This window comes from Natator depressus, chromosome 7 (assembly GCF_965152275.1).
Source record: "Natator depressus isolate rNatDep1 chromosome 7, rNatDep2.hap1, whole genome shotgun sequence".
Classification (NCBI taxonomy): Eukaryota; Metazoa; Chordata; order Testudines; family Cheloniidae; genus Natator; species Natator depressus.
The window spans coordinates 53,939,345-53,966,152 of NC_134240.1; the positions used below are offsets into that span (position 1 = coordinate 53,939,345).

The 26,808-nt window shown below is 50.6% G+C and overlaps 1 protein-coding gene across 32 annotated transcripts in view; it reads right to left on the bottom strand.

The window, feature by feature from the left end:
- The window catches only part of CAMK2G (calcium/calmodulin dependent protein kinase II gamma), a 176,241-nt gene that overhangs the window by 76,016 nt on the left and 73,417 nt on the right, over positions 1-26,808 (bottom strand). For all 32 annotated transcript variants that reach the window (XM_074958479.1, XM_074958476.1, XM_074958486.1 and 29 more), the window contains exons 3-6: positions 25,654-25,713; positions 5,861-5,915; positions 4,722-4,787; positions 1,645-1,717 (exon numbers count right to left, since the gene is read on the bottom strand). In XM_074958479.1, the coding sequence (XP_074814580.1) occupies positions 1,645-1,717; positions 4,722-4,787; positions 5,861-5,915; positions 25,654-25,713 (254 nt within the window). The remainder of the gene's footprint in view (positions 1-1,644; positions 1,718-4,721; positions 4,788-5,860; positions 5,916-25,653; positions 25,714-26,808) is intronic.

Below are 26,808 nucleotides of genomic sequence, written 5' to 3' on the forward strand. Positions count from 1 at the left end.
CTTCCGTAGACTCCCTGGTCTTGGGCATTAGCATGCCCAGTGGTCACTTTTTCCATCCTTGAGGATGCTGGCTTCATTGACACCGTATAGCTTCCAGACGCGTTTATTATGCCCTCTGGAAGGTTTTTTTTAATATCATGCTTCTGCTGAGGCTGCTATCTTCAGACTCCCCAGGTCATGTAACCTTCTCACCCTACAGCAAAGCAGCGCCAGAAGGGGGCGCCACCTTGTAGTAATCTAGCAGAGCAGCTTCTGGCTGTCACATTCCCATGTAAAACAGAGTATGCTGCTGGACAGATAGGCCTCCTGGTGCAAAGCTTTCACTTTTTGGAGTCAGATCAACTCCCAGTACAGCAGCAGGCACTCCATGGGAAAGGAGCTGAAATCTCCCCTGTGAGGGGGCTCTGGGGGCATAAGTGTGCTGTAGCATGGTAGAAGCCTGATTCAGCCCGTGCTTACTGGATCAGCTATTTGATTAAACTTATAGGTAAGGCTATGTTTTAGTCACGGACAGGTCACGTGCAGTAAACAAAAATTCACGGCCTGTGAACTGTCCATGACTTTACTAGATACCCCTAACTAAAACTTGGGCTGGGGCACCGCGGGTGCTCGAGGAGGGCGGGCCGGAGGCACCGTGGTGCTGGCCCAGGACTCCTGCTGGTGCTGCGGGGAAAGCGGGGGGGGGGGGGGGGCACGTGGCCAGGGACTCCCACTGGTGCTGGTGGGGGGAGCAGGGGAGGATTAACAGGGCTGGCAGGCTCCCTACCCTGCTCCAACTGGCATGTGCCTGTAGCTCCCCCTGTAGGGGGAGGGGCAGCTGGGGGGCTCTGTAAGCTGCTCCTGCCACAAGCGCTGGCTCTGCAGCTCCCACTGGCTGGGAACCACAGCCAGTGGGAACTCCTGGGCCAGTGCCTGTGGATGCGAGCAGCAGACGGAGCCCCCCGGCCCCTCCAACTAGGAGCTGCAGGGACATGCTGGGGGGAAGCCAGGGAGCATCGCCACACACCCCAACACCCTCAGCCCTGAGCCCCCTCCCACACACCCAAACTGCTGCTACCTGGCCCAGGGGTTGCCAGGCTCGGGAAGCCCCTGAGCCAACACCGACCGCTGCAGAAGTCGTGGAGGTCACAGAAAGTCATGGAATCCGTGACTTCCATGACAGACACGCAGCCTTACTTATAAGGCTCTACTGACCAGCAACAAGAGAGACCAGCACAAGAGACTCATGTTGCATGACCCCGGCCTAGCCCAATAGCAGGTCTTTGGCAATCCAAATGTGGAATCAATAAATCCATGCGCTATACAAACAGACTCATCCTGGCAGACTAAACACCAGGCCCCAGGCCCTCATCAGGCTCTCTAGTGGCAGACTAGAGAGCCTCTTTGCGCCCTCCCCGAAGACTGATCCTGGCTCCTCCCCCCACCTGGGGCTGCCTCGCAGAGAGGCTGCCTCTGAGCAACGGCTCTATGGGAGCTCACCCGCCCTCTGGGGAAACCCCAAGGAGAACACGGGTGGCTTCAGGAACCTTCATGCCCAGCACAAGCAAGAATTCCGACTAGCCAGCAACACAAGATGCAGACATCAGCCACCGAGGTTCCTGCCCATGACACCGACTGCTGTCCCCCTCCTGAGTAGTGGAGTACCTTCAAATCCCTGTGCACGATATCATGCTGGTGAATGTGATTCACGCTCTCCAGTATCTGGTGAATACAGTGGCTTCAAGGTGAGCAGAGGGAGAAAAGGAGAGAGACACAGGGTTACACACGGTCTCAGCTTCTAACCTCCACTTCCCCACCCTTCCCAGTCATGGCAGGGAGAGTTCAGGGACTCTGGGCCAGGCCCAGCAGTTACCTGCCCCCAAAGGGCTCCTCCAACCCCATCACGCCCACCAGCTGCTGCCGCCGCCACCAAACTACCACAACTGGAATTTTGTTGCTTAGCAACAGGGTTTCAAAAACAGCTCAACAGTGGGTTTAGACAGCAAGATCTCACTGCCCCCTCCTACCGTCCCACTGACCCCCCATCCCCGTCCACCTCCTTCCCCGGGTTAGGCACTGTGTTTGTTTCATCAGCTGAGGACATACACCCGCACGTGTGTAAGCAGTAGCTCAGGGTTGGGCTAACAAGGCCAAGCCACAGAAACACTCAGCTAGGCCTGGCCTAAGCTTTCATGAAACAGCAGCCTACTCCATCGAGCTCCGGACGAAGAATCTGGGTGCCTGCCAATTGACACGGCTTTCAGAGTAGCATTTCAAGCACTTTACATACACAATGTGCACGCCCCCCCCCAATCACGCACCCGCTAGCCGGGCGCCTTTTAAGTACAGATCCCACTTAGGGAGTTAGAAGCTGAAAAACACTCGCTCCCTGCTGAGTGCACCGTGCCGCACTCCCCCAGCCCGCAGAAAACCAGTGCCATTCTCGGCACTGACACCACAGGGAGAGGAGCAAGACGTTATTTACACTTGGCTTGTCAGAGTCAATGTTACACCCACAGAGTGTGTGCACCAGACACACGCACACAGCTGAGATTGCTGGAGGAGGCTAGTCAGCCAGATAGCGGTTCCCAAGCTCTCCGGCTGGAGCAGATGCAGCAGCATTTACATAGGTGTCATACTGAGAGAGGAAGCCTCTTTGATGTGGAAAGGAGCACAGATTTAAACAGTTCCTGCGGCCAGGCAGTCAGAGCCTGTCTGTGGGAAGTCGGGGTGGTCGGCCTCCCTTGGCAATTCACTCCGGAGAAGCCAGAGCAGGCCGCCCCATTGGGAATAAGCAGATGTTTTTCCAAGTCTCAGAGGCCCGGGGTTTCTTTATGGATCTTACAGATTGGAAATGGGTGAACTGGGGGTGGGGGGGAGGTAGTTGCTGCACTGTATATCGTTACCCCACCAGCCCCTCCCACTGGAATTGGCAGCACAAACCACTGGGTCAGATTCTGTGAATATCTCCCTGCTCCCAAAACAAAAAAAATGTATAATTAGAACAGAGCCAAGCCTGGTGAGAGACTTTCTGGCCAAAAATGGCAAAAGTGCGAGGTGTCCCAGGCGAGCCAAGCGAGGCGGATTGGCACGAACCTCGCTCTCCCAGCCTGCTCTGGAATTCAGCTCAGCTTGGCGTGCGGCTAGAAAGGGAGGGCTTTGTACTTGTTCAGCAAACGCTGGGCTCTGTGGGCACGGTTCAATCAGCCCAGCTTGAATTGGAGAGGACAAGAGGGCATTGCATAGGCACAGACAAGAAGCAGCGCCACATTCTCTCCTCTTCCCTTAACCTAACCAGGGTCCCCCTCCTCTGCCACTAGTGTCCCTCACTACTGCTCCTCATTCCCATCCCCCTCCAGGGCAGGCAGGGGCAACCCAATCACCTCCCGCCCCCACTGGACTAAATGGATGAGCCAGGGAACATCACTTGGTCTGGGACAAACACGCATGCAACAGCCCCAGAGCTGTTAAACACATCCCAAGGGCTCCTGGATCCTAACATCACCCGCTCCCTCAGAGAGCGCCTGCCCCCCTGGACTTCCTTCACCTTCAGCACACAGCTGCCTGTTGCAGCACATCCTGCAGGGGAGAGTGATGTGTAATGCTGCACTTCCAGAGCCAGGGAGCAGGTGGAGGCTCTAACTGAGCCACAGCAGGGGCAAATGAGCACCCAAACATTGCCCTGGAAATGCCTGCAAGGGCCACGCTCTGTTCTTTTACATATGCCACAGAGCAGCTCCAGGAGTGCACATCACACCAGAACTGCCACACCCCGTCACCCCAATCTAGGCACCCCAATGGAGCTCACTCCTTCGCTGCTGCACACCTGCTATTCCGGTCTCCTGCCAGGCTCTACTCAGCTCTCCCTCCAGCCAAGGGCAGGCAGGGATAGCTTGTAGGGGCAGGGCAGGGTTCCATGAAACTTCACCGTAGGCCTCTGCTCCCCCGTTCCTGCCTCCCCCAAACCAGAGCTGAAAAGATCCCGTTTCAAATGCCCCCATTTCTGGAGGCAGACTAGGTATCCAGAGCCCACATCTGGACTGATGAGAAATGGGATACTGTCAACCAACAATTAAGGGGTGGCCAGAGATGTCAGGAGTGAGCCCAGTTCAGACTCGTTTAGGGAAGCCCAACTCTTCAGGGGTGAAGGTGGGGGGACACACAGAGGAGGGACAGGACTTAAGTCCGTTTAAAGTTGAGAACCAAAAGCTTCCCTTCCCATACTGTGCCTTGTGCTTCTAAGCTCCTGTCAGCAGAGGCTGTGAATGCTTTACACACACTGGGACAAGAAGCACACCCATTTTACACATGGGGAAATTGAGGCACAGGTCAGTTGCACAGAACTGCCTAAGGCGAGCATGAGTTCCTGGTAGAGCTGGGATAAAAAGCCAGTAGTCCAGGTTTCCAGTCCTCTAATGTGACTGAAAACAATTCTTCCTCTTGTGCTTTACCCCTCCAAACACACACTGCTGCTCCCACTCCAGCAGCCAGGTCAGACAGACGCCAGCAGCAGGCCCTCCAGAGACAAGCAATGTCTCCAAGGGAGGAGGGCCTAACGCCACACTGAGTCAGCTACACTGAGTCTGTCACAGCTACAGTTGAAAGGCTGCATTAGTATGGGATGCGGAGGAGGGGTTTCCCACATGGGGAGCATTTATTTTACAACACAGCCATGTGCAGACACGCCATACTGTCTGACATGATTGGCACATAACAGGGAGAGTCTGAGCACAGATTCTTACCTAGCATCAGCTTCACTGTAGTACTCTCTGGCGACAATATCTTCAAAGAGCTCTCCACCAGTGACCCTGGAGGAGACAGACCGAGGGAGGTTAGGAGACTCATGCACAGCGAGGAGGCACAAGGGGTACACACTCGCTCCTGGGGTACCAGGCTGTCCTCTGCCAGCCTGCCTGAATCTTTGCCCGGGATTATCCCGAGGGAGGGCAAGCCAGGGCCAGAAACCTCAGAGCACCAGGTACTCACTCAGGTCAGGGAGGGCATCGAGAGCATCAAGGGATCATTACCCAAACAGTGGGGCATCTTTGCACTCACATCCACAGACAGTGCTCTGGGTTCCACTTCCCTGGCAAACAAGCATGGTGGGCACCAGCATCTTGAACCACGTAACTGTAGCCAGTACAGATGCCATAAACACACCGGGTGCCCTCCCTCCCCTCCGCCTCTCGTATCTGTGGCATGGAAAGGACACCTGTTGCCCTTGGAACTATCGCATCATTCCCTAAAATTAGATAGCAGACACAGGTCAGAAACTGACATACTACATACCTCTCACCCCTAAATTTGCTGCCAGGCAGTTCCTACATCCATTCCCCCACACACCCCGGATGCCCCCTCCCCATTCCCCTGGACCTCTCTGTCTTACTTTCTGACCTCTCTCATACAAGGCACCCGCATCATCTATTCCCCTCTCACCTTTCCACACCCACATCTTGTACCCCTGTCCACCTCCCTTACATGCAGTGTTCACGCTGCAGAAGAAGCTGGGAAGGCTCAACACTACACACAGAATCATGCAAGCTAGCACTGTACACCAGCCAACATTTCCAAAGGTGTCAGGTCCAATGAGTCTTTGGCTCTAGGACACACTGATCTTCAGCTCCTTGACCCAGCATGAAACCACCTGTGATTTTGTTGCACAGTGACTATTATCCCTGGAGAGGAGACCAAAACCTTATTTTAGGAGGAGGTTCTTTGTCAGTGGATTATAGCCTTGTTGTCGGGAACTGGGATACAGGTCCTGGTGGGGAAAGGAGGCGGCGGGAAATAGAGGTTCAAGGATCTTTCATTCTGCTCTTAAATCAGCAGCCCACAGCTTTGTCTCAGCCACGAAGCACCAGAGCTAAAGGGAGGCACTTACAGATCAAAGACGAGGTAGTGGAAAGCTTCTTCTGAAATACTGTCATGGAGCCGCACTGTAAAAACACAAGCAAGAAACAAGGGACACTTAACATTTTCCAGATCTGATCCACCCCCCTTGGAAATCCATGACCACATTTCCCCAGTCCCATCCGGCAACCTATTGCTCCCTTCATCCCCTTCACCCTCACTCTGGAATCTAGAACCCTCCCTCCCACCATCCCTTATCCCAAATAATTTACGAGCATCCTTCACTTCCTGCCCCTCTAGCACTGGAACCAATACACTGGTGCTATTGAGGAGCGCATAAAGCAAAGAGTTCAGGGGACACACCATGGTCCTCAAGATGAGGGATCTCGGTTTTCAAACCTTATGTTTCAGGAATCCAGTTCAGCCAGTTGCTCTCCCTGAAAAATCTGTTCAGACTGTCTGCTAAAGCTGAAATATGCAGTAACCACAATACAAGCCTGCTTTTAAAAGAATCTGTCCGACCAACTAGCCTCAAGAGTGCTTTGCTGAGTCAAAAAGAGTTAACAAAAGAATTACAGTGGGGGAGAGCAATTTCCAGTGGGAGATTTCCACGTGTAATTGGACATGAGAAGGCAAGTTGACGAGAACAGGACAGCTGGCAAGAGCAGCAGAGGAGAAGGCTCTCACTCCACAAGCAGTGAGATCAATGGGAGCAAGTCAAGGGCAGGATCTTACAAACAGCAAAGCACAGCCGGGATTATGGCACGAGAAGGAAAGCTCCGTTCGTGACGCTGTGAGACAAAGGTGGGGCCCCAGAGATGCTGCATGTGTGGGAGAGCAGGCACCAGCAGTCTCCATGCACTGGGGTCAGGAGCGGTCACCGATAGGGTGCTGCAGTAGTCCAAGCAAGGAGAGAGGTAGAGGGGTGAAAATTCCAGCAGAGCTGGAGTGGAGCCAGTGGCACACAAGGGCAGTGCTGCAGAAGTGGCAACGAATGGGTGTTCAGACCCAGGAGAGTGGGAAGGACAAGGAAATTCAGGATCAAGGATGATGCTAAGGATGTAGATAGTGAAGAGATCTGGGAAGTGAGTCATGGACACACATAAAGGAGCTAGGTTTGTGGTTCATAATGCGTTTCCTGGCGAAGGGCAGCACTTCTGCCTTTGATATGTTTGGATGAAGGAAGTGGAGCATCAGTTGGCCAAGACAGTCAGAGAACATGGACAAGGACATCTCAAAGACACAGACAGTGTGGTGTACATGTCTATGGTTAAAGGGAAGGCAAAGATGGCAGGTGACAAAGGCAGACAGTAGGAAAGAAGGGAGGGCCGAGAATGGAGCTTTGGAAGCACGAGGCAGCATGGGCTGTGGAAAAGCCACCTTCAAAGACAGCCAAAGAGCAGTGTGATAAGTAAGAGTAAAGTCATCACAGGAGGGAACCAGAGATGCCTGCACAGCTAGGAAGATGGAATGGTGCCCAGCATTAAAGGCTGCACAGAAGAAAAGAAGAATGAGCCTTCCCACCCATCCAGGTTGTTAGCTACATAGAGAAGAGCCATTTCCCTGCTATGGCCCCTGGGGATCTCAGATGGAAATCAGCCTGGAGTCTGGTCACTAAAAGATTACTTAGGAGAGGAGAACCCTTTTCTAAGCAGTTTGCTGAGGCTGCAAGCTCCGGGAGAGGGTGGCAGCTGGAGCCTCAGGGCCAGGGAAGGTCTGTAAGAGACTGGACGCTGGCAGGCTGACCAACAATGGAAGTAACGTAACAAGCAATGGTCAGGAGACAGAAGAGGAAGGCTCCGGAAAGAGCAGGAAAGGAAAGAAACCATGAGTAGGAGTGGGGAATATACTGAAAACTCTCCACCCCTTCAATCCCAGCCCGGTACTGCCCCCCGGCCCATGAGTGCCACCGGTGTGTAATGAGTCTGCTTCTCCCCAGCAATGCAACAGCAGAAGCGCTCTTTCAAGGTCCGTCTCCACTGCAAAAAACAAAGTGTGTTCTTAGCTCAGGTTAGCTAACTCCAGTTCGGACACAAATGAAGACAAAGAAACTCTACTTTTAGCTCAGGTTCACAGTTCGAGTGGACACCTGCAGAAGACCCGGGGTGAACGTGAGCTGCTAACCGGAGTTAAAAGCAGAGCCTTTGCTGTTGCTTTAGCTGGAGTCAGCTAATGCAGTGAGCTAATCCGAAGGAAGAGAACCAGCCAGCCAGACACAGCCTGTCTCACTCTGTCCTGGGCATTGCCCACCAAACTGACTCGTACTCTGCAGTCTTGCCATCAGAGCCAGGCTCCTGTTTTGATATTGCTATTAACCTCCACCCTGCCTGATTACTGCTTTGACGTAGAGATTAAATGATTTAGTTTCAACGCAACTCCAATTACCAGAGCCTATCAGCTTAACGACATTATCTCCCCTTCCCGCCACCACTCAGCACGTAACAGGCAAATGTCTCCCCTGCCCTCCAGATAGAGCATGGGGGGTGTTGGTTAGTTAGTTGGTTAAACGGGTCTCTGAATCCCCTCTGCTTAGTTCACCATGACTTTCCATGCATCTTGCAATCTCCAGTTGACCAACTCCCCCTCCTTCCAGCCAGCATATAGTACTCTCCTCCATATCCATGGCCTGCTAGAGAGCAGATGTTGCATACCAGGAGATGGGGTCCTTGCTCTGACCAGTTCCAAACGTGTCCAAGAGGGACCAAAGCAGAGCAGTTTCTCAGCTTCAGACTTCCCTGGGCAAGGGGCAGATGCACAAAAGTTGCAGCAAGAGTGGAGGTTTTTCTTGTTCCTAACAAGGTCCCTGCGGTGTCCTGTAGAGGCTGCCAGCCCCGTCACCCTTGCCTAGTGCTCTCCTCCCCCACACACTGGGGAGGCCTGACATACCATCTTGGGACAGCTGCGCAGAAACCCCAGGACCTTTCCCTAATTCCTGACGTGGGGTGTGACAGCATCTCAGAGCAGATGGAGGGGGAAATTCACGTATAGCTGCTGGGGGCAGGCAGAGCCAAGAAAAAATTCCAGACATGATATCATAGACGAGAGATGGAAAAGATGGATTGGTGCATCCAGGCCATCCCCCTGCAATGCAAGATTGTTCCCTACACAGCATTCAAAGGTGCTTTAATTATTCAAGCAATGAAGCTTCCATCGCTCCCTTTGAGACAACCGCAAACCTGCAGCTCTTGGCCTCCTACATCGAGCGCAGCAAGCTATCCAAGTGCATGCTCTATAAACAGAGCTTCGAGTCGCATTAATAAGGAACCAGGGCACCCAGGAAATACCGGAGTCCTGCAGACTAGTGAATGCCTAGCACTTCCCTGAGGAGTCCATTCTCGCTCCTCACATCATGCTAACAGAGAGGGACAATTACTTTTATTGGCAGATACAGTAGCCACAAAGAGATAATTCAAACCAGGTTTTCTTCCCAACAGGGCTGTTTTAGCCAAAGGTTCTTTTCAAAACAAGGGAGGGGAGGCGGATGGGGGAAGCATGATTGCCTGCATCTTGCAGCTGTAGAGAAACACCACCCTGCCAAGGCTGCATGCTCACAGACTGCCCCATGATTGCATCTCAGGGTATGTCTACACTGGAGCTGTAATTTCCAGCTCAGGCAGACATACCTGTGTAGCTTGGATCAAGCCAGCATGCTAAAAACAAATGCAGACGTGGCAGAGTCAGCAGTGAGGCAGGGTAGCCACACGCCCAAGTACATCCCTTTCAGATGGGATAGTACTCAGGGCAGCTGGTCCATCCCACTGCTTGCACCATCACGGCTACACTTCGATTTTCCATATGCTCACTCAATCAGAGTTAGCGCGTGCCTGTCTACTTGAGCTGGAAATCACACCTCCAGCTCCAGGCTAGACACGCTGCAGCGAGAAAGTCAGAGGTACTGCTCCAGAGACACCTGAGTGGCAGTGACAAGCAGAGGTGAAGCAAGTGAATGATCCTACCACTGAACCAACTGGGGTGGGGTCGAAAAGAAAACAGGAACGAGGCACTGAGGCATTAACCTGGCTACATAACACAGTAAAGGATCTCACTCACTGGTTCCTAAATACAGTTAGAAGTCTTATCTACAATATAAATTGTACCAGCATTGTAACCAGGTCCCTGGACTGAGTTTGTAGAGTGCACAAGTCCAAGGGTACCTTCAACAATCTAAATACCATAGGTTAGTGATGCACATATAACCCACAATCAAATGGGCAGGTAACAAATGCCTGGCTACTCTGTTGTCTGCAGCCATACCACCTGGTGCTGCGATCAGTCAGATCCAGCAACCTAGGCAGGGCCTGGACAGGTCACTACATGGAGGAGAGCCCTCCAATGGACATCTAGATGCTCAGATAATTACATCCTGCCACCTGAAAGTACCTCTGCAGTATACACTATTCTTCACTTCTGGTCCTGTCTTACAGTGTAACCTTGTGCTATGCTGTTAAACTGCTGCCAGGCACCACTATAGTTAAGGCTGAGACTAGCTTACCAGTTTTTCAAAGTGCTCTAAAATCATCTACATGCTTACTCTGCCTTCAATTGCTCTGTCTCATGGCAATTTGGGATCATTTCAGCAAACAGTTCCTGCAATACAACCTCCCCTTAAAAAAAAAAAAAAACAACAACAAAAAAAACACAACCCCAGGACAACCTGATGTTTCTCCCATTTTTAACACATTCCTGGAGCTCAAACTATGGCTTTGTTCCCCCCAAACTGATATCATCTGCTCAGAATTGAGCTCAGATAGCATCTGGTGCCCATTGCTCCTTCAGGGAAGCAATATTTTAAAAAAGTTGTTCAGAGAAAAGATGGATCTTGGAGAGAGAAGGTGAACGACGAGTACACAGCATTATTAGGGTAATGTGATCATGCCACAGGCTCCTCACCCCTTTCCTGAACACTGGGAGCAAGTACGATCAAAGGAAAGCAAGTAGCTGCCATCTCAAATGTTTGCACGATCAGAGGGGTGGCCAAGCATACGGACACACACCTACTGTTGGGAGTCCTATTTTAAGGGCTGGTGTAAGGTCGACACTGACTAAGACAGGGTCAGGACACTGCTTACTCGAGACCACAATTTACATCAATCACAAAAAAACAAAACCAAATTTCTCCTTTCTACAATAATTCATCCGATCGGCACAAACCAAAGATTCTCACGCCTAATCGTTTCACACCTCCCCAGCCTGTAGCTTCTGTGGAACGGGAAGCTGACATCCGATGAAGTGAGCTGTAGCTCACGAAAGCTTATGCTCAAATAAATTTGTTAGTCTCTAAGGTGCCACAAGTCGTCCTTTTTTTTGTGAATTCTAGCTACGCGGTCCTTTTAAACACAAACCGGCTCAGTGCTGGGATGCAGCACACAGGTACGGTAGGTGTATCTGCCAGACTGTGTCCTCACTAAGGCACCAGCTGCGTTTAGGGTGAGCTGAGCAGGCACCAGCTGGCTATGCCTGGCCTACACTCAATCACTTCACTCAGCCTGCACAAGCCACTGCCAGATGTGACCCTGTCCCTAAAGATTCTCTTTGGACCCTGCACTTGCCCCTGCCTTAGAGTTCACTGTCATGCACACGACCCAACAGCTACAAAGCCCCACAGCAATACGTCGTTGGGCTCCTGTTAGCACAACCCACATGACTCAGCACTGCGATGAACGGTCCTGATGCACTTCTCAGAGCGCAGCATGAGCTCTGCCAGCCTGCTGCAACCAATCCGTGCCACAGCCAACCCTAACACAGAGAAGAGTGACCGGAGCGCATGCAGATGAGAGAGAACAATTCCGTAGGACACCACACGCTACCTGGACCGAAACACATCCGTAGCAATTCCTCATGTCTGTTTATTATACGACTACACAGGCTATCCCCCAGGGGCTGTTACAAGCTCCAGGTGGCAGAGTGACGGTTGTAGGGCAAGGTAGGGCTACACCTTGGCTCTCTATTTCCTGGCTTTTAAGTGCATTCAATGCTTACGAGGTTATGAGGCACCACCAGTCATCCCTAGCTGCATTAACCAAGACTTTGGGCAGTGATTACATACCACTCAAGCTGCTGAACCAGAGGTGCCTTTGCCGCAGTACCCACAGCAGAGCCAATACACTGTAATGGAGATTCCCAGCCCATGTCACGGTAATTGCTGCACAGCAACTCGTTCAAGCAGCCGTAGTGGTACGATCTCAGAAGTACTCCGAGATCTTTTGGAATGAAAAGTGCTGTATAAATATCAGCTGCTCATTCGAATCGGCAGCAGCCTCACCTCTGGGCAGGTTCCAGCCAAGCGTTAGGCAGCGTTTGCCTCCCTCAAGGAGTAAGCGATGTCTTGGATTTCTCCCTCCCCCATGACTAGCAGCGGAGATGTACTGGAGTGGTAACTTTACTGAGCTCGGTGGCAAAAGAAAGACACTGCAGGCAAGCAGCCAGCAAACCAGGAGAAGAGGTGAAATAAAATGAGTTGTGAAAACCTGCCCCACTCCCTTGCCCAAACTAATGCTCTCACATTAGCCAGAGGATGCTGAAGCTACAAATACAAATACACATGGCTTAACAGACGGCAAATTGAGCACTATCTGCAACATCGCAACTAACAAGTGAACTGACACAGATGGCTACCACCCACGCCCCATCTCCCCACCTGCTCACCATCCTAACAGCCTGAGAGAGAAACTGTCCCACCACCTCAATAACGGATCGTGTATCGACTCTCCCAGCACAGCTCCCAACATACAACACACCTGTCCAGCCAGGAGCTCATGGTGAACCTGGGGCTGCTGAGGCAGCTTAGCTCCCATTCCAGCTGTTTCCCTAATTATATTAAACACGCAGAATTTGGCTGCAGCTGCTCAGGCTGCTTCCAAAAAGACTTTCCTTTTAATTAAAATTTTGCTATTAAAACGCATTAAAGTGTGTAATACAAATAATCCTCTGGAAGTCATCTGTTCCAGCAGCTAATGACCGGCTTCGTTAGAGCGGTAACTAACAGGAGCAGGATGGTTAGCTCCTGCTGCTGCTAAGCAGTCCCCTAGGATGATGGCATCTCCCCTCCGCCCCTCCTGGCTCTGACAGAGAGAGGTTACAGGATGCTGTATACGTGACAGCTGGTTGCACACTCCCCAAGCCCCAAACATTTCACACTGACTGAATTTTTAAAGCCCCAGAGAACAGCAGTGCATTCCCATCTCAACCCACAGTTCCCCTCAGACAGGACCAAGCCTCTGCAGATGCAGCCAAAGGATCGCCACTGAAAGAGCAAAATGAGCTGGGCTAAGTTAGTATGAAAAACTACAAGGAAGATTTCACCATGTGCTTCTTGTAATTCTTATGGCCAGAGAAACCCCTAACAACTCCAGCCTTGGACAGTGAGGGCAAGAGAATGCTATCCCTGCCATGAAGGGACTCCGGAAAGAGAACGTTGTACAGAGAACAGAACCCTGTTTTCCAGGACACTCCACTGCATCACAATATCCTCCCTCTTAAGTATTTGTTCCCTTTCACAGACACATTTAAAAGTAACAAGAGAAACGTACTTCATTGAATAGAAGTTATATTCGTGACATTTCAGTTTTAGTTAGCCTTTATTTCCTCTTTTAGTCTTTATTTTGCAACTTCTGTCTTGACAGACTAGAGCCCAACATCTCCCACCTAAACCTGAGGGAACCAGCCAAGCGAGTCTACATTAGCTGGGACAGTAGCAAACATTCTGGTTAAAGTGCACTCATTCCTTTTCATGACAATTAGCAACAGTTCCCAATTATCCATGTACCAGCTAAGCACAGTACCTGGCAATTTTCAGTGAGAGAGAGTGCGCAAGTGTATGTATTTAGAAAAGCTGGACACGCACAAGTCCATGGGGCCAGATGCAATGCATCCAAGGATGCTGAGGCTGATGTGATTGCAGAGTCATTGGCCATTATCTTTGAAAACTCGTGGCGATCGGGTGAGGTCCCAGACGATTGGAAAAAGGCAAATATAGTGCCCATCTTTAAAAAAAAGGGAAGAAGGAGAATCTGGGGAACTACAGCCTCACCTCAGTCCCCAGAAAAATCATGGAGCAGTTCCTCAAGGAATCCATTTTGAAGCACTTGGAGGAAAGGAAGGTGATCAGGAACAGTCAACATGAATTCACCAAGGGCAAGTCATGCCTGACCAACCCGATTGCCTTCTATGATGAGATAACTGGCTCTGTGGATATGGGGAAAGCAGTGGACATGATACACCTTGACTTTAGCAAAGCTTTTGATATGATCTCCTACAGTATGCTTGCCAGAAAGTTAGGCCTTGGCTACACTTGTGCGTGAGCACAATAAAGTCGCCAAGAGCGCTCTACCTTACTACCCATCCACACTGACAAGGCACCTACACTGCTCTGACTCTGTGGCTGGAGCGCTCCTGGTACTCCACCTCCCCGAGAGGAATAACGTTTGTGCTGGCGTGGACACCTAATGTGCTCTGATTGGCCTCCGGAAGTGTCCCACAATGCCTGTTCTAGCCACTCTGGTCATCACTTTTGAATTCTGATGCCCTGTCCTCAGGTGACCAACCATCAGACCCACCCTTTAAATTCCCTGGGAATTTTGAAAATCCCCTTCCTGTTTGCTATGCCAGGCGTGGAGTGCTCTCAGCGAATTTTTCCAGGTGACCATGCCTCCACACGCCAGGCGATCCCCAGTATGGAGCAATGGTGAGGTGCTGGACCTCATCAGTGTTTGGGGGAGGAAGCTGCACAGTCCCAGCTGCGCTCCAGCCGTAGGAATTACAATACCTTCAGGCACATATCAAGGACCATGACGGAAAGGGGCCATGACCTGGACGCTGTGCAGTGCAGGGTTAAAGTGAAGGAGCCTACCACAAAGCCCGCGAGGCAAACAGCCACTCCGGTGCTGCCCCCGCGACCTGCTGTTTCTCCAAAGAGCTGGATGCGATACTTGGGGGCGACCTCACCTCCACTCCAACAACCACCATGGACGCTTCTGAGCCCAGCACAGCAAGCGGGGAGGAGGAGGATGAAAACGCGAGCGAGGGTGCTGAGGTGGGGGGAGACACCCTGGAATCCCAAGATGCATGCAGCCAGGAGCTTTTCTCAAGCCAGGAGGAAGGCAGCCAGTCACGGCGTCCAGTGCTTGGGGAAGGACAAACACCAGAGGAGGTTCCCAGTAAGTGGCTTTTTTTTTTTTTTTTCGGAAGGAAGTTCTTTGGTGCGGGCTCTTTGGGCGAGGAGGGTTTGGGATGCATGCACACCTAGATGCAGAACAGCGCACTGATGTGCTCTATCACATCATGGTAATCGGCATCGGTGATCTCTTCAAAAGTCTCAGACAGAACATGGGAAAAGCGCCTGCGCAGGTTTACTGGGAGAGCCAACGTGGTTCTTGTCCCAGTCAGGCTAACGTGTCCACGCCACTGTGCTGTGAGGGGTGGGGGAACCATTGCTGCACACAGGCAAGCTGCATATGGGCCAGGCCAGAAGCTGCATTGTAGTAGAAGACCCTCCCTTGCTTCCCCAGTCATCCTCAGCAGCGAGATATCTTCCAGGACGAACTCCTGTGGAGAACGTTGTGACAGTGTAGGTTTCCCCTGCAGCTGTTGGCTCTCCCCAAGGCACAGAAACCCAGAGGAGAGTACATCCATGAAACAATCAGTCCCCCTGGAGCCTGTGCTTACTCACCATTTCTGGGTCTCATGTGGGTTACGTGCGCTCGCTTTGGGACAGGCAAAGTATGGTTTTGTATGGATTGTGATTGCCCTCCTTAAGTGCGGGGGAATCATTGCTCTGTCTGGTGTGTACAGTGCTTCCTCTGTTAAGTGTTGCATTTTGCCTGTATAGGTGCAACCTTGAGATCTCAGCCGCTGGCGTTATCACCGGCCAACAGACTGAGAGCGCTCAGAAAGAGGCCCCGTAAAAGCAAAGACGACATGCTGCAGGAAGTGATGCGGCAGTCTGTGGAACAGAATCGAAAGGCACAGAAGTGGAGGCAGAGTGAAAGGAGGATCCGCCAGAAGAATGAGGATCGCCGGCAGCAAAACGCGGTGCTCCGGCAGCAAAGCATGGATCAGCTGATTAGCATAATGGAGCGCCAAGCGGACTCTATCCAGGTGCTCGTCACCATGCAGGCGGAGCACTACCGCGCTCGCCCCCCCGCAGCCTTTGTCCCAAAACTCTTTCCCTTGTGCCCCCATGTCCCCTCTAACCCACTTTCCCCAACATCCGGGTTCTTACTGCCCCCAGCTGCCTCCTATACCCCTAGCTTCACCATCCACCCACAAAAACTACAACCCTTACCCACTGCACTCAACCCCCCTCAACATGCCTTATAGCCATCCTGAAGTGCAGCACTCAGTGCACAGCACTCCAGACAGGAGTCCAGAGTATGAAATCAGGACATACTCAAGTCTGTGAGTGAACCGGTTCCCACCCCACCCCCTTGCCATTGTGGTATTGCTGTGTTACTTTGTTTTTATTTCAATACATTAATTTTCTTTTCAATAAATGGAGTTTTTCCACTTTGAAAACATACTTTATTAGTGCATAAAGCAAAATATGCCTTAGCCCAGGAAAGCAACAAGCACTACAATTCAGTGTACCAAACACAGCCGCTGCACTTCACTCCCGTGCAGAGCAACACACATTACTGGTGGCTTTAAGCCTCAAATTGCTCCCTCAAGGCATCCCTAATCCATGCAGCCCCATGCTGGGCCCCTCTAATAGCCCTGCTCTCTGGCTGTGCAAATTCAGCCTCCAGGTGTTGAACCTCCAAGGCCCATGCTTGAGTGAAGCTTTCACCCTTCCCTTCACAAATATTATGGAGGGTATGGCACGCGGATATAACCGTGGGGATGCTGGCTTCGGCCAAGTCCAGCTTCCCATAAAGAGAGTGCCAGCGGCCCTTCAAACGGGCAAAAGCAAACTCCACAGTCAGTAGGCACCGGCTCAGCCTGTAGTTGAACCGTTCCAGGCTGCTGTCCAGGCTCCCTGTGTAGGGTTTCATGAGCCATGGCATTAAAGGGTAAGCAGGGTCTCCAAGGATCACAATGGGCATTTCGACTTCCCCTACGGTGATCCTCTGGTCTGGGAAAAAAGTCCCGGCTTGCAGCTTCCTGAACAGGCCAGTGTTCCAAAAGATGCATGCGTCATGCACCTGTACGAGCCAGCCTACGTTAATGTCAATGAAACGCCCACGGTAATCCACAAGCGCCTGGAGAACCATGGAGAAAGACCCCTTTCGGTTAACATACTCGGAGGCTAGGTGGTCTGGTGCCAGAATAGGAATGTGTGTCCCATTTATAGCCCCTCCGCAGTCAGGGAAACCCATTTGTTCAAAGCCATCCACAATGTCATGCACGTTAAGCAGAGTCACGGTTCTTCTGAGCAGGATGGCCCTGCAAACTTGCATCAACACAATTCCAAAGGTTGACTTTCCCACTCCAAACTGGTTAGCGACTGATCAGTAGCTGTCTGGAGTTGCCAGCTTCCAGACTGCAATAGCCACCTGCTTCTCCACCGGCAGGGAAGTTCTCAATCTCGTGTCTTGCGCCGTAGGGGGGGGAGCGAGTTCAGCTCACAGTCCCATGAAAGTGACTTTTCTCATCTGAAAGTTCTGCAGCCACTGCTCGTCATCCCAGACTTGCAGAACGATGTGATCCCACCACTCTGTTTGTTTCCCGAGCCCAAAAGCGGTGTTCCATGGTGGAGAGCATGTCCGTGAATGAGACAAGCAATTTCGTGTTCTATGCGTTACACGACTCAATATCCTCGGACTCCTTACTGTCACTTTGGATCTTAAGGAGTAGCTCGAATGATAAACGTGACGTGCTGGTGAGACTCGTCAGCATCCTCCTCAGCAGTTCGGGCTCCGTTCCTGCAGACCGAAAGGGAAGACAGAGTGCGCCGCACAGAAACCGTTGAAAGATGGTGCCAAATGTGGACAGAAACACAGCGACTGCTGGGATGCGAAGCCATGCATCACGGGGCGTTGGGACAGGATCCAGAATTCCCCGCATCCCACGCCTCCTTCCCACAAGCCACAGCACCAGAATGGGAAGAGGTGCTCTGTGGGATAGCTGCCCATAATGCTCCGCTCCCAATGCTGCTGCAAGTGCCGCGAATTGGAATGGGTTACCTAGGGAGGTGGCAGAATCTCCATCCTTAGAGGTTTTTAAGGCCTGGCTTGACAAAGCCCTGGACGGGATGATTTAGTTGGAGTTAGTGCTGCTTTTGAGCAGGGGATTGGACTAGATGACCTCCTGAGGTCTCTTCTATCCCTAATCTTCTATGATTCTATGAACTAGCACAAAGCTGGAGTTGTGCAGTGGACACACATCAACCAGCTGGGACCAAGAGAGTCACTGTGCAGCCCCCAAGATGAGGCGGTAATGGGGAAATATAGTTCCCAAGATGAAAGAACAAGACTAGTGGGGAAAGGGATGAAGGGAAGAGGAGAAAAATCAGAGAGAAAAAGAGTGAGAGGGAGAGAATCTGAGTCAGGAACATGAACGGATGGATGATTGGCCAATTCTCAGCACACACCCCACCCCCACCCCCACCCCTCTGCAGTGCACACAGATACGCATCACCACCCCTGTGCAACCGGAGAAAGGGAAACCTGCAGCTCAGCTGGCACAAACCTAAGGGAGGGAAAAGCTCTACTGCTGAGATGGTGTTTTGCATTTTGGGGGTGGGGTGGGGAGATGGGAGAATGTGGGAAGAATGAAGAAGGGGAGGCATCGCTGTTGTCACCCTACAAGAACTCCCAGGAACCATAGCAACCCACTAAACAGCCTGAGCCCGTTCCAAGGCAGAGCCATTCGAACTGGGAGCTGGGAAAGCAGTGAACTGAGTCTCCTGCTACAAGGACTTAACATAGGCCGTCCCTCCTCCCCCCACCAACAGGTTCACAGGGGAACAAGGAACACATCCAGCACCCCCACCTCCGCCAGGCAGCAGCAGTCACATGGCAGAGACACATTTAAACACAGAGGGCCAAATTCCTCCATGGTGTCGCACCAAGGAAGTCAACTGAGCTCTGCTAGGGGTGAATTTGGCTGGGCTGCTGGAAAGTACCCACGGCCAGCATTTTAACTATTCTCTACGCACATATCTTCTCTAACCCACTTTCTAAGGCAGCCTAGACCTCTGCAGCCCACAACAACTGAACTTGCTGCTTATGGCAAACACTGTCCAGAGTTTCTTCTTGCTAGAACGGGGGCAGTTGGAGTTATTTTGTTAAAAAAGGTTGTGGGAAAACATTCCAGAGCACATAATCAATGCGGATCTGGTTAACAAGGAATGTGCTTCTCAAGATAAGAAGGCCTGAAGTTTTGGGTCAAACCATTAGGCCTTCAAGTCTGGTCTCCTGCCTCCAGAGGTGGTCAGTGCCTAACCTTTCATAGGCAGGTGAAACTACCATACAACATTCCCAGCTAACCGTGCAGGGCTGTATACACAAGAAAAATTTCTTTCCTGGTCCCTTCAGCAATCCTCGCATTTGATCACCATAATCTCAGCATGTAGAAACTACAAGTATTATTTACACAGCCACCAACATCAGATTCCCTGGGGAATGGACTTCCAAAGTGTTACACCAGGTGATAAAGGAATATCAAACTGAGCAGGATCAGAGGAAATTAAGTTTCCACAACTGATTTCTCTAGATCTTTCCCCAAATCTTAAAAATAGAAGTGCCCAAGAGGGAGAAGAACTTGGGGACACAGCAACAAGATGCAAAAGTTACACTTGGAAAAATAATCAGGAGTACAGATATTTGAAGGGAGGGAGAAACCTAGACAGCACTAGTTCTGAAAGGGACCTAGGACAGCAGTTTAAAGGAGTTTGGAAGGGCAGAGTAAAGTAAGCCTGGGACAGTACCGAAGCATATGGAGCAGAGGTGGGCAAACTATAGCCCGCAGGCCACATCCGGCCCGCGGGACCATCCTGCCCAGCCCCTGAGCTCTCGGCTGGGGAGGCTAGCCCCTGCTGCCTCCCCCGCTATTCCCCCTCCCTCGCAGTTACGCCGCCGCGTGGGCAGCGCTCTAGCCTGCTGCTCCTGCTGAGTGGGGCTCTGGGTGGCGGGGTTGCGTGCTCCTGCCGAACAGTGCGGCAGCATGTCTGGCTCCGGCTGGGGGGCGCGGCTGCTAGACATGCTGCTCTGAGTGGCATGGTAAGGGGGCTGGGGCGTTGGATAAGGGATGGAGGGTCCCGGGGGGCAGTCAGGGAACGGGGAAGAAGGGGAGGGGGGTTGGATAAGCGTGGGAGTCCTGGGGAGCCTGCTAAATTTGTGTGGTTTGACTAAGCACTGTCTAAGGAGGGGAGGACATGATAGCAGTCTATAAATAGTCCAGGGGTGGATACATCAGATTCTAGGAGCCCTTGATTTCTGGGGTAGCACTTTCAAAAAATTTCCCACCATTATAGCTTTAAGGAGTGCTAGTGCAGGCAAGGCCACATTTAGCATCAGGAAGCTGAAACCTGCCCTGAGCAACACAAAGATTCTGGTGACCACCTGAAGCCTTGTCTGCACCCAGGACCCCAATACTGCATCTCATACACTAGGGCATCCTGACCTCAGAGAGCTGCACTGCTGTTAGCAAGGGTAGAAAATGGCTGAAATCCCTTCTCCCCAGAACAGAGTATAGACAGTGCCTGAATTAGTGGGCTCTCTTAGGCTATGTCTACACTACGGACGTTACTGCGGCTGCGCGACTGTATAGTCTCCTGGGTAGCTGCTCTATGCTGATGGGAGAGAGCTCTCCCGTCAGCAAAATTACAGCATCCCAATGAGCGGCGGCAGCTATGTCGGCGGGAGAGGGTCTCCTGCCAACACAGCGTTGTCCACACCGGCGCTTTTGTCGGTGAAACTTATGTTGGTTGGGGGAGGTGGGAGTTTTTTCACACCCGACAAAGTTTTGCCGACCAAAGTGCTAGTGTAGTCGTAGCCTCAGAATGAACTTCACACCTGGATTAACTCCACATCTGGTTTGACAGCTGAGCTATGGGTTAAACAAGCAGGGTGGTTTTTTTTGGTTTTTGTTTTTAAAAAAGTATCTAGGCAGTCACACGATGTTCAGCGATGAGAAGGGAGCAGAGCCTAAATATCCCTCCTGAAGAGACTGGCTAGAACTCCAGCAAGGGAGGCTTGGTTCTGCAACTCACAGCAGGAGATAGTATCTGGTTGCCCCTCCCATTAAGTTAAAAAACTTGTCTCTGGTTTTCAAAGAAGTGAAAGGGCTTTGCGAGCCTTTGATGCAGACACAGCTCTGCAAAGCTTTCGAGATCTGTCTGAATGGCAGATCAGACAGCGAAAGAAGAAATCCAACATCCCCTGCGGAGGCAAGGCTCTCATTGATCTCCATGGGAGTTTTCACTGGACCAGGCCCTCTCTTGTGTATTTCCTTGCCCTCATTATGAGACAGTCAGATTTGCTTTCCCTTTGAAACAAAGGATGAAGATAGATTGGTCACCAATTAATCCCCCTCCCATTTGACTGCACTTAACTGCCACTCCTGGCCAGCACAGAGCAATGGGCTATGCAGGTGAAGTGGGAATCTGAGTTTGTGAAGGAACTCCAGAATACTGCAGACAAAGCATTCAGCCCTTCTGATGCATAAAGCAGTGTGGATAGACTTCAGAGAGTCTTCCTGCCCCAGCAAGGCTACACCCATCGGAAACTGAAGGCCTGGGGAAGGAAATCCCAGAGGACATCGCTCCTTCCCCACTGAAAACAACAATGGATGGTAACAAATGGATGATAACAAAAAGGCAGACACATTTGGATGGCAGCCAGTTGACAGCGCTCGATACACTGCATTAGAGCAATTTGCCTTTGGAAAGCAAGACTTTCTGGAAGTTGCCTCAACATCAGTCTCTTCCCTCCAGAGGCTGACAATGTCTCTGGACTGCAGAATAACTGGACCAAAAACTCAGCCCCCTGAAGCCGTATACTGCTGAGGTTACCTCGGCCCCAGTGTGTAGCCACAGACACAGCAAGAGAACTACCAATTACACAGCAGTAGTCCATAACGAGTGCTGAGATTTGGTGGTAGCGTTTTCAGAGAAATGACGGGTGGTCACAGCACAAAAGGTAAGAGCAAGAGAAATATAATAGAAATAGACACACCATCTGTACTCCCCACAATTGTTTTATACCCAAAATAACCTTTATTTTAGCCATTTTTGGTACACGATTGACATATGCTATGGGCATGGATTTGCACTCTGGAGTTACCACACCAGAGCTGGCCTTTTCAGACCCAACAGATCACTTGCAAAGCCAACAAGGTGTGTTGCATGCCCCAAATAACCAGAAGAGGGACAGCAAACATACATCCAACTTTAAAACTTTCACTTTGTAATAGCCTGCTTCAGCTCACCACAGTACCACAGTACTTGTCAGAATGGCGTTTCCAAACAAAAAGTTGACAACTTAACCCACTTCCTTATATGCAGGCTCCAATCTGCAGAACTGTTTGGTGGTGGTGCAATGTCACCAGCACAGTGCATATTGGGGCAGTGTAACAAGCAGAAACCTTTAAGCTCAGGCAGGTCCGACTATCTTGGATTTAAAGCTGGGGGTATACTGAATGTACCCTGTCCCTAGTTATTTGGGGTCTTCAAATTAATTCTATAATTACTAGTTGCCTTTAAAAATAAAAATAAAAAGTTCTTTCTAGGACAAGAAATCCTCTGCCGAAAGACTGCTGGCCACTGGCCATAAGTGTCTTCCCACCAGGCCTGGTGAAGCTCACTATACCAGGTAATTGATTACAAGACTGGGACACACCCAATACCAGCTGAAGTACCTGGGACATGGATCAAACTGCAGAGAGAAACTGACTAGGTTTCTGTGATCCTGGTCAGTTTCCATATGCAGCCAGCTCTGCTTGTAGAGTGTTTCTGTCCTTGAGTGCAGCCTTACAATCTGCTAAAAGCTTGACAAGAGAAGAGATGTATGGATTAATTTAAAGAAGGAGAGAGGAAAAAAGAAAAATTCACACTAGGAGAAAGATATTGAGACAACCTTGATGGCCATTTCTCCTACATGATTCTCAGCACAAAAATACTGCGGATCACCAAAAGTTTGGACATTAGCTACCAAAATGAGTCACTGCAGCTTATTGCATTACTATGCAAGAGATCCATGGATCAACTTATTCACAGAGACTAATCACTTAAAAAAGTGGGATGGGAAGACAGGATCAAGGATCACGTTTTAAACCCTCTGGGTAAAAGTCCTCCTGAACTCCCCAAGATATTTCCTCAGGCTGGTGGCATTCTAGAGACATGCACAGATGGGCTCAGGCATATACAGTCCCAAGCATGCTGCAAGTATTAACTGTGAGTGGGTGCCCTGATTTGGCTGCTTTTGTACTAAGATGGCCCTGCTGAGTTTGGTATCACTAATCTGGCTCTTTGCTGCTGAGCTTCTGCTCCATTCGTTTCCTGATGGGTTTTCCCTGACAGTATGGAAGCTCAGGGTTTACCTGTGATAAAGCTCTAAACAAAGCTTGTTCAAACTTGTCACTAGTGACATGTATCACATTTTGGATGCCTGTTTTTGAAAGTTGCCTTGAATTTTGGATGCCCAATGTGAGCTACTGATTTTGAAGAGGTGCTGAAATACGTCCCACTGATCAAGGAGAGAGAAGAAATGACTAGTGCAGCACAACCACCTGAACTTTGACCCAAAATAAATACTACACTCAGTAACAACAAAAAACAGGAATAGAGGTACATTGATCAGCCACGAAGGCCACTCCACATACGTACATACTTTCACCATAAATCAATGTTACACACTTCCCTATTCATCCACACACATTTATACTCAAGAAACCAGAATTACGATTACTGTATCAAACAACTGTCAATTGATAAATGGGAAATGCATCAGTTAATCTATGGAACAACAGACTTTGAAAAAAGTTGTGTTAGATTTAGAATATCCTTAACTAATCGCTGCCTTGCTCTGAAGTGGTTTGTGACACCAGTTCAGAGTGGATAAATTGTTTAGGCTGATTAGGCCCCACATAACTTGGGATCAGTCTATTTGAGGGACCCTCTTTCTCTCTCCTCACCCCCCCCACCTGTTGCCTATGCCATACTGCCACAGTCAGCAGAGTTGGAGCAGCCTCTGTTCGAAGGCTGCTGGCAGCGCATTTTGGATGAGGGGCCCTGAATAATGGAATTTACTCACTACCTCCCTCGGTCTGAAACAGCCTATACCTGTTGGCCTTCAGAACACGCTGCAAGGGCCACCTCCTTTCCTTGGCCTTTAGGAAGGGAGTGGGGACTTGTGTCATGAAGGAAAGAAGCTACACCTAGTGATGGGGACCTTCCCCCTCCTCTTCCTTTTTGGGAAACTTGCTGCCTTTTATTTCTGTATTCTCAGAAAATGCCATGGGCACCCAAAGCTTTGGACAAGAACTTTTTTAGTGATCATATAAATCTAAATTAAGACATAAAAATCCATGTCCCAACAAGGGCCATCCTGTTGTCTCTGTTAGCAGTATCAGCGAAGAGGCCATGGACTGGCTGGGTCATGCAGACTGAACTATGGCAGGAGCTGCTCTATCCAGGTCAGGATGGAAGCACCCTGGTGCAGCAGCCTGGGGGAGGCTTGTGCAGATGCTTCCCAGGCAGTCTCTGTTCTGAGGCTATAGCGGTTAGTCTTTGGCGCTGTCAAACCTGGTACCATGGCTCCAATTCACTTTTTATAAATATTTGGGTGGGATGGGGGGCATGATACCACTACCGTGGATACTTGTGTGAAAGAAAATCCATGTCGTCCCCTAGGGCAGCTGTGACAAAGGTAAGCCTTCCCTATGGCTCATGGCACTATGGCTCTACAGGAACAATATTAGAGATCTGCTTGAAGGTGTTATTCCACATTCTGCCCCAGAGAAGCACAACCACCTCAGATTAGTTCCGAGGTAGGCTCCAACACTTCTTTAGATCACAATAAAATACATTAATAAAAGCAATGAATAGGGGTCAAAGTTTTTGCTCAAGACAGTTTCTAGCAACCAATGGCAAATTTCACTAGAGAGGGACTGACGGGCAAACTTCCATGGAGCTTTAGAAGGCAAAACAATCCCGTTCCTGTTTCCGCAGTTTAGTAAATAACGTGGTTTTTTGTTAGAAGTTGAGTTATTTTTTCCCCCTCCTTGTAATTCAAGTCAAAGCTGTCCCTGTGACTCCACCACTTATTTTTAGCCTGTCACTAAAGCCTTCAAAGCAGGCAATTCTCTCTCCATCTCCCCATTTCACTGAGAGAAAGAAAATAAACCTGCATGCAGGATAACCATGGAAACCAACCGTGTGTGAGCCACACTCAGCAGAAGACAAAACACTTTCAAGAACAGAAACAAAGCATCAGCTCTTTTGTTCCTAGAGCTAGTGACTGCTGTGGTGAGAGAGCTGACAGCTTAGCCCACTGTGCATCAGACTTGGGGATCTCACTGAATGCAGCCTTTACAGGAGTGTACAGACGAAGCACCAAGAGGTGGAAGTGGGGTGAATACAGCAGCCCGCTCCAGGTGCAGAATGCCAAAACAAAAAGGCTACAGAGCCGGATCTGGGACAGTTCGGTGCACGGCATGGAGCACCATGCGCGTGAACCTAAGCCAGGAGGTTCAGGATTCTATCTCCAGCATCACAGCAGGGACTGGAATGGCTCTGCATGCAGGGACTGCAGAAAGAAGGAATAACTGATGAGGCTTCACTGGCAAATAAGGCCAGAATTGGGCAGGTTAGCAGTGAGCATTCACCATCTATTCCCAGGAACAGTCTAGCAAGCACTAGCCGCCACCCCCGCCCCCAGGGGTACTTACCAATATTTGGATGTTTTAAAAGTCGGCAGATTCGGGCCTCACGTTCCAGTTTCTGGTGATCTGGAAAGAAAGCAAGAAAGAGGGTGTAAGCTGGCAAACTGAAAACTAGACTTATGTTTAGATCCGATGGCATAGGGAGACAGTGAATCGGCTGTTCAGCAGAAGGCTGAGTGAGACTAGAAATGGCTGGAATGCAGCAGTCTCCCAGGAACTCACAACTGTCACGGGGCAACGCTGCATGGGGCAACGCATCTGCACATAGCGAAGGCTGTGGACGACATCCTGCCCGCCACGGTCATTGCTGGGTTGGTTTTCCCAACTTGCCTTTAAAGCGAGTAGTGCAGGGGTGGAATGCTTTGGGCTCGTCTCTGCCACAGATGTGAAATACCAACTTGAGTTCAATGGCTGAGACTGGCCCTCTTTTCAAGGAGGGGCGTGTGAGTAGATACCTGGGAACACTCATGTGAAATGAGTTCTGCCAGATCTCAGTGCAAAAGGAACGATCAGAAGAGACAAGAAGATAAATCGAGTTACAGTAATGCACAGCCGTCACGTGGGCCGGAGGACCAGAGCGGGGAGCGCTGCCAGTTGCGTTCAGCGCCGGTGCATGGGCTCTGTGGTGGAATGCTGATCAAGCACTCAAGAAGTGCTTGCTAAGTGCTACGCATATTTATTGCAACAGACAGGCAATGTCAGTTCAAGCAGGGCTGTCATCTGGATTAAAAGAAAAAATATCAAGGTGAGGGGAAAAGGCTTCTCTGCCCCTAACATTTAACACATATGGAAGCCGGGAAGGGAGCTGCAGGGGCTCTGCCCATCTTAGCCAAGGAACAGAGCGTTTTTTCAGTCACTGAGGAGCCAAGAGAAAGGAGGTGTAATTCCCTGACTGAGCCTTGGTTCTCCCCATCCTCATTTTCCCCTCGCCCACCCCTGCCCTGCACACCTGAGGGTGTGAGGGGAGAGCAAGGCTTCACAGAGAGGGCACGAAAGAGCCGCAACTTTAACAGCTGCTAAACCCCAGCTCTCCCAGGGGTGCAGACCCCCAGAAACAGAGAAGTCAGCGTTGTCCTTCTTCCCCACCCACCAACACAAGGGGAAGGTGGAGGAAACTGGCACTGACCCCCTCTCCACCTCCTACACTTCTTCCTTTCTGCA